Source organism: Octopus sinensis, linkage group LG29 (genome assembly GCF_006345805.1).
Source record: "Octopus sinensis linkage group LG29, ASM634580v1, whole genome shotgun sequence".
In the NCBI taxonomy this organism is placed as follows: domain Eukaryota; kingdom Metazoa; phylum Mollusca; class Cephalopoda; order Octopoda; family Octopodidae; genus Octopus; species Octopus sinensis.
The window spans coordinates 11,113,712-11,124,587 of record NC_043025.1 but is presented as its reverse complement, the minus strand read 5'-3'; the positions used below and the strand labels follow the sequence as shown (position 1 = coordinate 11,124,587).

Sequence of the window (10,876 nt, the reverse complement as noted above, 5' to 3'; positions counted from 1 at the left end):
TTTCAATCCCTGCCTCAAAATATTGTAAATTTTGCTTCCTCACCCTATGCATATATACATATACACATACACATACACATATATATATATACATATATATATATATGTTAAAAAAAAAAGTCTGTTTCCTTGTTTGATTTTGTTTTTGTTTCTCGTGTTCTACGTTTATTTGTGGTGTCCTGTACTCATATATATATATATATATATATGCTTGTATATATACATGTAGATGTAAGTATGTGCATATATGCATGTGTATATGCATATATTTTATTTATTCATTATATTGTTATTATATATATATATATACATATATACACACATATTTTATTTATTTATTATATATATATATATATATACATATATACACACACACACATATATATATATATATAAAGAGGGAGGTGAGGTGGGAGGTGGGGGTGGGGTGGATGAAGAAGGAGAGAATGTAACAGCATGGGGAGCTGTTAGTCAATGCGCATGTATGTGTGTGTGGCCAAGGGAAGTGGGGGTGGTGGTGGGTGGTCGAGTGTAATTAAGGGTAGAGGAAAGAAAAGAGCAGGTAAAGGGGTGGGTGGGTGGGTGGGGAAACAGGGCTCAGGCTACCCTCGGCCGTGTCCTGCTCGGAGGGCCTAGAGGCGCCAACCAACCAAACGTTCCTCCCCAGGCACTCCCTGACACTTCCTGCTCCAACCAACCAACCAAACGTGACTCTTGGCCATTTAGGTAAGTTCCCCGTCCGAAGACGTCGCTAGGTCTCTACCACGAGGTCGAGGCAGTCGCCGTCTTCGATGCCATAGGCGGCTGGCGTCAGCGTGGTGTTCAGGAGCTCGCCATCAAAGTACAGCTTCAGGAGATCCGTGTTCAAGTTCTGCTGTTTCCTGTAGATGTCCAAAACACTTTGAATGGTTTCAAACTGCACAAAAAAGAAAAAAAAAACAACAACATAAAAAACATAAAATTGAACACAAAATAATAAAAAAATAAACATTATACAGCATAAGCACAGGAGTGGCTGTGTGCTAAGTCGCTTGCTTACCAACCACATGGTTCCGGGTTCAGTCCCACTGCGGGGCACCTTGGGCAAGTGTCTTCTAATATAACCTCGGGCCAACTAAAGCCTTGTGAGTGGATTTGGCAGACGGAAACTGAAAGAAGCCCATCATATATATATATATGTAGGAGTGGCTGTGTGCTAAGTCGCTTGCTTACCAACCACATGGTTCCGTGTTCAGTCCCACTGCGGGGCACCTTGGGCAAGTGTCTTCTAATATAACCTCGGGCCAACTAAAGCCTTGTGAGTGGATTTGGCAGACGGAAACTGAAAGAAGCCCGTTGTATATATGTATATATATATATGTGTGTATATATATATATAGGCGCAGGAGGGGCTGTGGGGTAAGTAGCTTGTTTACCACCACATGGTTCCGGGTTCAGTCCCACTGCGTGGCACCTTGCGCAAGTGTCTTCTAATATAACCTCGGGCCGACCAAAGCCTTGTGAGTGGATTTGGCAGACGGAAACTGAAAGAAGCCCGTCATATATATCATCATCATCATTTAGCATCCGCTTTCCATGCTAGCATGGGTTGGACAGGAGTGTATGGGTTGGGCGTTTGATCAGCAGAGGTAATCAGGTTGCACATGCCAGCCCTTTGAAAACACCCCTCTGCCCATGGATTCGGAACCCTTCCAGCAAGGAAATTAGAATATATACACACAGATGTATATATATATCATTATCATCATCAAACATACACACACACACACATACACATGTATATACACATATATACAACGTGCTTCTATCAGTTTCCGTCTATCAAATTCACTCACAAGGCTTTAGTCGGCCCGAGGCTATAGTAGAAGACACTTGCCCAAGGTGCTACATAGTGGGACTGAACCTGGAACCATGTGATTCGTAAGCAAGCTACTTACCTCACAGCCACTCCTGCGCCTATATATATCATCATCATCATCGACTGACCAAAGCCTTGTGAGTGGATTTGGTAGACGGAAACTGAAAGAAGCCCGTCGTATATATATATATATATATCATCATCATCAGCATTTAGCATCCGCTTTCCATGTTAGCATGGGTTCGACGGTTCAACTGGGGTCTGGGAAGCCAGAAGGCTGCACCAGACCCAGTCTGATCTGGCAATGTTTCTACGGCTGGATGCCCTCCCTAATGCCAACCACTCCATGAGTGTAGTGGGTGCTTAAAAATACAAAACGGGACAAGAACGCAAAACATTCAAATAGACGATACAAAAAACGGACAGGGCATTCGAAGCCTCTAATCTTCAGTCAAGAACCGGATCATCCTTGCAATTTCGGCTGATTAATCTTGATATGTATGTATGTATATGTTTGTGTGTCTGTGTTTGTCTCCACAACATCACTTGGCAACCGATGCTGGTGTGTTTACATCCCTGTAATTTAGCGGTTCGGCAAAAGAGACCGATAGAATAAGTACTGGGCTTACAAAAGAATAAGTCCTGGGGTTGATTTGCTCGACGAAAGGCGGTGCTCCAGCATGGCCGCAGACAAATGACTGAAACAAATAAAAAGTATAGACACAAGTGTGCTGTGGCTGTGTGGTAAGAAGTCTTTTTTCCAGCCACAGGTTCTGGGTTCAGTCCCACTGTGTTCCACCCGTGGGCAAGTGACTTCTATCATAGCCTCATGGTGATCAAAGCTTTGTGAATGTACTTCAGATGTGGAAACGGAAAGAAGCCTGCTATATCTGTTGTGTGTGGATGTATATATGCATATATATATGTATGCATATATCATGCTGGAAGACTGCACCAGACACCAGTCTGATTTGGCCCGGTTTTCTATAGCTGTATGCCCTTCCTAATGCCAACCACCCCAGAGAGTGTAATGAGTGTTTTTACATGCTAGTGGCACAGGTGCCATTTGTGTGACACCAGTATCTGCCACAGCTGTGGTTTTACTCAGCTTGATGGGTCTTCTTCTCAAGCATAACATAATGCCAAAGGTCTTGGTCATTGCTTCTGTGAGGCCCAACACTCTAAAGGAACTCAGCCACTTTGCCCTTGTGAGGCCCAATGCTTTTAAGGAACTCATCCACTTTGCCCCTGTGAGGGCCAATGCTTGAAAGGAACTCAACCACTTGGCCCCTGTGAGGGCCAATGCTTGAAAGGAACTTAGCCACTTTGCCCTTGTGAGGACCAATGCTTGAAAGGAACTCAATCACTTTGCCCCTGTGAGGCTGAATGCTTGAAAGGAACTCAACCACTTTGCCCCTGTGAGGGTCAATGCTTGAAAGGAACTCAATCACTTTGCCCCTGTGAGGGCCAATGCTCGAAAGGAACTCAATCACTTTGCCCCTGTGAGGGTCAATGCTTGAAAGGAACTCAACCACTTTGCCCCTGTGAGGGTCAATGCTTGAAAGGAACTCAACCACTTTGCCCCTGTGAGGGCCAATGCTTGAAAGGAACTCAATCACTTTGCCCCTGTGAGGGTCAATGCATGAAAGGAACTCAATCACTTTGGCCCTGTGAGGCCCAATGCATGAAAGTAACTCAATCACTTTGCCCCTGTGAGGCCCAATGCTTTAAAGGAACTCAACCACTTTGCCCCTGAAAGGCTCAGCACTCAATATATGAATGCGTGTACAGGCATGGCTGTGTGGTAAGTAGCTTGCTTACCAACCACATGGTTCCAGGTTCAGTCCCACTGCGTGGCACCTTGGGCAAGTGTCTCTACTATAGCCTCGGGCCGACCAATGCCTTGTGAGTGGATTTGGTAGACGGAAACTGAAAGAAGCCCGTCGTATATGTGTGAGTAATTGTTTCTGTGTTTGTCTGCCATTACTGATTGACAACCAGTGTTGGTGTGTTTGCATACCAGTAGCTTAGCTGTTCAGCAAAAGAGAGCGATAAAATAAGTTCCAGGTTTTACAAACAAGAGAAATTAATTGACTGGGGCCCGTTCACTCAACAAAATATTTTCCGAGGCGGTGCCCCAGCATGGCCACAGTCGAATGACTTAAACGAATAAAGAACAAAAAAGGAAAGATTATGTGCATCTACTACCACTGCTGCTGCTACTACTACTACTACTACTACTACTACTACAACCACCACCACTGCTACTACTATTGATACTACTACCACCACCATTACTGATACTACTACTACCACCACCACCACCACCACAATTATTGATACTACTACTACTACTATCATCACCACTTTTGATACTACTACCACCACCACTAAGTATGACAACTACCATCACCACCACCACCACTGTTGATACTACTACCACCACCACCACAATTATTGATACTACTACTACTACTATCACCACCACTTTTGATACTACTACCACCACAACAATGACTACTACCACCACCACTAAGTATGACAACTACCATCACCACCACCACCACTGTTGATACTACTACCACCACCACCACAATTATTGATACTACTACTACTACTATCACCACCACTTTTGATACTACTACCACCACCACTAGTATGACAACTACCATCACCACCACCACCACAATTATGATACTACTACTACCACCACCACCACCACCACTTTTGATACTAGTACCACCACCACCACAATTATTGATACTACTACTACTACTACTACTATCACCACCACTTTTGATACTACTACCACCACAACTAAGTATGACAACTACCATCACCACCACCACCACTGTTGATACTACTACCACCACCACCACCACTACTACTACCACTAACACCACTACCACAACTACTACAATCTCATCTCCCTCAAACCACACCCTACTACTTTATGTATGAGTGAATGAGGGAGACCTCTACATGGTAACTAGAAAAAGTAGAAATAGCAGCCAAATCTCCCTCAAATCACACCCTAACTGTTTGTATGTATGTATGATACATTTTGGAGATCTCTACATTGTTGCTAAACCCGTTAGAAATAGCAGCCAAATCTCCCTCAGATCACTGTTTGTATGTATGTATGATACATGTTGGAGATCTCTACATTGTTGCTAAACCTGTTAGAAATAGCAGCCAAATCTCCCTCATATCACACCCTAACTGTTTGTATGTATGTATGATACATGTGAGAGATCTCTACATTATTGCTAAACCTGTTAGAAATAGCAGCCAAATCTCCCTCAGATCACTGTTTGTATGTATGTATGATACATGTTGGAGATCTCTACATTGTTGCTAAACCTGTGAGAAATAGCAGCCAAATCTCCCTCAGATCACTGTTTGTATGTATGTATGATACATGTTGGAGATCTCTACATTGTTGCTAAACCTGTTAGAAATAGCAGCCAAATCTCCCTCAAATCACACCCTAACTGTTTGTATGTATGTATGATACATTTTGGAGATCTCTACATTGTTGCTAAACCTGTTAGAAATAGCAGCCAAATCTCCCTCAGATCACTGTTTGTATGTATGTATGATACATGTTGGAGATCTCTACATTGTTGCTAAACCTGTTAGAAATAGCAGCCAAATCTCCCTCATATCACACCCTAACTGTTTGTATGTATGTATGATACATGTTGGAGATCTCTACATTGTTGCTAAACCTGTTAGAAATAGCAGCCAAATCTCCCTCAGATCACACCCTAACTGTTTGTATGTATGTATGATACATGTTGGAGATCTCTACATTGTTGCTAAACCTGTTAGAAATAGCAGCCAAATCTCCCTCAGATCACTGTTTGTATGTATGTATGATACATGTTGGAGATCTCTACATTGTTGCTAAACCTGTTAGAAATAGCAGCCAAATCTCCCTCAAATCACACCCTAACTGTTTGTATGTATGTATGATACATGTTGGAGATCTCTACATTGTTGCTAAACCTGTTAGAAATAGCAGCCAAATCTCCCCTGGTAGTAATTATGACAATGGGGTTTACCTTTCCAACGGACATGTTAACATTACATCTCTTCTGACCATTGCTTTGAATAACCAGCTGGAAAATGTTTGGCCCCGTACGTTTGGCCATGTTCTGGCCGCAGTCCGTATCCACGGAGACAAGACAGACTAAAAATCAGAAAAAAAACCCAGTTAATACATGGAAAGAAAAACAAATATATATAAAAATATGTAAGCAAAAATATGGCGAACATAAGATGTTTCAGTCTTATGACTGTGGCCATGCTGGAGCACCGCATTTGTCGAGCAAATCGACCCCAGGACTTGTACTTTGGAAGCCTATATTTTATATTTTTACTACAATGCTGTTTGCTAAATTTTTTGTTTGCAAATTTTTTTTTTGTTTGCAAATTTTTTTTTTTTTTGCAAATTTTGTTTTCTTTACAAATTTTTTTTTTTTTGCAAATTTTTTTTTTTTTTCCAAATTTTGTTTTCTTTACAAATTTTTTTTTTGTTTGCAAATTTTTATTTTTGTTTGCAAATTTTTTTTTTTTTGCAAATTTTGTTTTCTTTACAAATTTTTTTTTTTTTTGCAAATTTTTTTTTTTTTTTTCCAAATTTTGTTTTCTTTACAAATTTTTTTTTTGTTTGCAAATTTTTTTTTTTTTTTGCAAATTTTGTTTTCTTTACAATTTTTTTTTTTTTGCAAATTTTTTTTTTTTTTTGCAAATTTTGTTTTCTTTACAAATTTTTTTTTTGTTGCAAATTTTTTTTTTTTTGCAAATTTTGTTTTCTTTACAAATTTTTTTTTTTTGCAAATTTTTTTTTTTTTTTTCCAATTTTTTGTTTTCTTACAAATTTTTTTTTTGTTTGCAAATTTTTATTTTTGTTTGCAAATTTTTTTTTTTTTTGCAAATTTTGTTTTCTTTACAAATTTTTTTTTTTTTTTGCAAATTTTTTTTTTTTTTCCAAATTTTGTTTTCTTTACAAATTTTTTTTTTGTTTGCAAATTTTTTTTTTTTGCAAATTTTGTTTTCTTTACAATTTTTTTTTTTTTTTGCAAATTTTTTTTTTTTTTGCAAATTTTGTTTTCTTTACAAATTTTTTTTTTGTTTGCAAATTTTTTTTTTGTTTGCAAATATTTTTTTGTTTCTCTTTCTCTTTCTCTTTTACTTGTTTCAGTCATTTGACTGCGGCCATGCTGGAGCACCGCCTTTAATCCAGCAACTCGACCCCGGGACTTATTCTTTTGTAAGCCCAGTACTTATTCTATTGGTCTCTTTTGCAGAACCGCTAGGTGTTTGCAAATTCTTTTTTTTGTTTGCAAATTTTTTTTCTTTCCAAATGTTTCTTTTGTTTGCTAATTTTTTTCTTTGATAATTTTAGTCTCTCTTTTGCCAAACCGCTAAGTTACAGCGACGTAAACACACCACCATCGTCTATCAAGCGATATTGGGGGGGAGGGACAAACACAGACACACACATACATCACCTTTCGAGCGTGATCGTTACCAACGTCACTTCACTGGCACATGTGCTGGTGGCACGTGTAAAAAGATTCGAGCGAGGTGGTTGCCAGTGCCGCCTAACTGGCCCCCGTGCAGGTGGCATGTAAAAACACCCACTACACTCTCAGAGTGGTTGGCATTAGGAAGGGCATCCAGCTGTAGAAACTCTGCCAGATCAAGATTGGAGCCCCCAGTCAAAATCGTCGAACCCATGCCAGCATGGAAAGTGGATGTTAAAAGATGATATATATGGCTGTGTGGTAAGTAGCTTGTTTACCAACCACATGGTTCCGGGTTCAGTCCCACTGCGTGGCACCTTGGGCAAGTGTCTTCTACTATAGCCTCGGGCCGACCGAAGCCTTGTGAGTGGATTTGGTAGACAGAAACTGAAAGAAGCCCATCGTATATATATATATATATATATGTATGTGTGACTGTGTGTCCCCCTAGCGTTGCTTGACAACCGATGCTGGTGTGTTTACGTCCCCGTCACTTAGTGGTTTGGCAAAAGAGACCGATAGAATAAGTACTAGGCTTACAAAAGAATAAGTCTCGGGGTCGAGTTGCTCGATTAAAGGCGGTGCTCCAGCATGGCCGCAGTCAAATGACTGAAACAAGTAAAAGAGTAAAAGAGTAAGAGTATATATATATATATACATACACATATATACGACGGGCTTTTTTCAGTTTCTGTCTACCAAATCCACTCACAAGGCATTGGTCGGCCCAAGGCTATAGTAGAAGATAGTTGCCCAAGGTGCCAAGCAGTGCGAATGAACCTGGAACCATGTGGTTGGTAAGCAAACTACTCACCTCATAACCACGCCTGCATACGTATATACAGTCTGTTTTACTTGTTTCAGTCATTTGACTGTGGCCATGCTGGAATACCGCATTGAGTCGAGCTAATTGACCCCAGGACTTATTCTTTGTAAACCTAGTACTTATTCTATTGCTCTCTCTTTGCCAAACTGCTAAGTTACGGGGACGTAAACACACCAGCATCGGTTGTCAAACGATGTTTTGGGGACAGACAGACACAAAAACATATACACGCACATACATATATACGATGGGCTTCTTTCAGTTTCCGTCTACCAAATCCACTCACAAGGCATTGGTCGGCCCAAGGCTATAGTAGAAGATAGTTGCCCAAGGTGCCACGCAGTGGGACTGAACCCGGAACTATGTTGTTGGTAAGCAAGCTACTTACCACACAACCACTCCTGCATATATATACATATATACGACAGGCTTCTTTCAGTTTCCATCTACCAAATCCACTCACAAGGCATTGGTCAGCCCAGGGCTATAGCAGAAGACACTTGCCCAAGATGCCACGCAGTGGGACTGAACCCAGAACCATGTGGTTGGTAAGGAAGCTACTTACCACACAGCCACTCCTGCATATATATACATATATACGATGGGCTTCTTTCAGTTTCCATCTACCAAATCCACTCACAAGGCATTGGTCAGCCCAGGGCCATAGCAGAAGACACTTGCCCAAGATGCCACGCAGTGGGACTGAACCCAGAACCATGTGGTTGGTTAGCAAACTACTTACCACACAGCCACTCCTGCATATATATACATATATACGATGGGCTTCTTTCAGTTTCCATCTACCAAATCCACTCACAAGGCATTGGTCGGCCCAGGGCCATAGCAGAAGACACTTGCCCAAGATGCCACGCAGTGGGACTGAACCCAGAACCATGTGGTTGGTTAGCAAACTACTTACCACACAGCCACTCCTGCATATATACATATATACGATGGGCTTCTTTCAGTTTCCATCTACCAAATCCACTCACAAGGCATTGGTCGGCCCAGGGCCATAGCAGAAGACACTTGCCCAAGATGCCACGCAGTGGGACTGAACCCAGAACCATGTGGTTGGTTAGCAAACTACTTACCACACAGCCACTCCTGCATATATATACTATATACGATGGGCTTCTTTCAGTTTCCATCTACCAAATCCACTCACAAGGCATTGGTCGGCCCAGGGCCATAGCAGAAGACACTTGCCCAAGATCCACGCAGTGGGACTGAACCAGAACCATGTGGTTGGTTAGCAAACTACTTACCACACAGCCACTCCTGCATATATATACATATATACGATGGGCTTCTTTCAGTTTCCATCTACCAAATCCACTCACAAGGCATTGGTCGGCCCAGGGCCATAGCAGAAGACACTTGCCCAAGATGCCACGCAGTGGGACTGAATCCAGAACCATGTGGTTGGTTAGCAAACTACTTTATTTCATATATATGCCATTTAGGCATTTTTGCAAACTACTACCACACACCACTCCTGTACCTTTGTACAAGGATTTATTACAAGCCATGTAATTGGATTTCAGAACACCTGCTGCGCTTGAGGACACCTATTGTGTTCTTCAGTAACGTTGTCATCAAGTCATTTGTATATTTAGAACTACATTATTCAACCTGTTCTATTGATTGTGGGACATGATTTAAGGCGATGTTTGGTGATGTTTCGCTTGTCGTAGCACACGTTTCCGTCGATTTTTCCTCCGTCGATTGTCGATTTCCGTAAAAAATGTAAACATTGAATCGGCCATACATACATACATACACACACACATACATACACATATACATAGATACATACACACACACATACATGCAGACATACATATACACATACACCGAGTAAAATTTTTTAGTTATCTCTCTCTTTCACACATTACTCTCTGTCTCTTCACACACACACTACAGAAGCACTTCACTTACACAACATACTGTCTGTCTCCCACACCCCATCAAACACACACACGGGGACTTCAAAGAGAAATTTCCTCGTCATAAATTCGCTTCCTCTTAGTCTCTTTCGCTCTCATTACTTCAAAAGTTCCCGCAAGCCCATATGTAAAAAAATAAAAGCTTTTTACGGAAATCGACGGAAACTTGTGCTACGACAAGCGAAACTTCGCCCGATTTTTTGTTGTTTTTACTAGAAGGTCAAGCTACCACATTTCTGTATTGAGTAGTAGTATATACAACTGGATCTTGTCATTGTTTTCGAAATTTCAAACAAACAAGGTATCAAGAGAGAGCCACACCAAAAAAGGAAGCTTGATTATGGAAGGTGAGAAACGCATCATATGAGTACTTGATATCCTACTACTGCTTTCAACAATGGATTGTTCTTCTCAATCTCCTCTCTATATAAACGGCACTTTGTCTGTGCGTCTGTTTTCTTGTACCCTCACCCTGACCACGGCTTTCAACCGATTCTGATGAAACTTGACACACACATAGCCCAATGTCATAATTCAAAACTAACGCAGCCAAAATTTTGAAAAGTTCCCCCAGTTCTGAAAAAAATCGATAAATTCGACATGGGGTCGAGAATCAGAAACACAAGCCGCAAACTCTCTAGGGGACGCAACTCCACCTTTTTTAACTAAAAAAAAAATTTACCATCAATTTTTTCCATCTTTTTGCAAT

At 41.0% G+C, this 10,876-nt stretch overlaps 1 protein-coding gene across 3 annotated transcripts in view; it reads right to left on the bottom strand.

Moving 5' to 3' along the window:
• Positions 1-391: 391 nt before the first annotated feature.
• LOC115226072 (NFATC2-interacting protein-like) overlaps positions 392-10,876 on the bottom strand; it is a 59,132-nt gene continuing 48,647 nt past the window's right edge. The window contains exons 7-9 of one of the 3 annotated variants that reach the window (XM_036514976.1): positions 5,926-6,053; positions 754-916; positions 392-686 (exon numbers count right to left, since the gene is read on the bottom strand). In XM_036514976.1, the coding sequence (XP_036370869.1) occupies positions 685-686; positions 754-916; positions 5,926-6,053 (293 nt within the window). In that variant the 3' untranslated portion in view covers positions 392-684. Of the gene's footprint in view, positions 917-5,925; positions 6,054-10,876 lie in introns of all 3 variants that reach the window. The other 2 variants (XM_036514977.1, XM_029797047.2) reach the window with 2 other exon arrangements.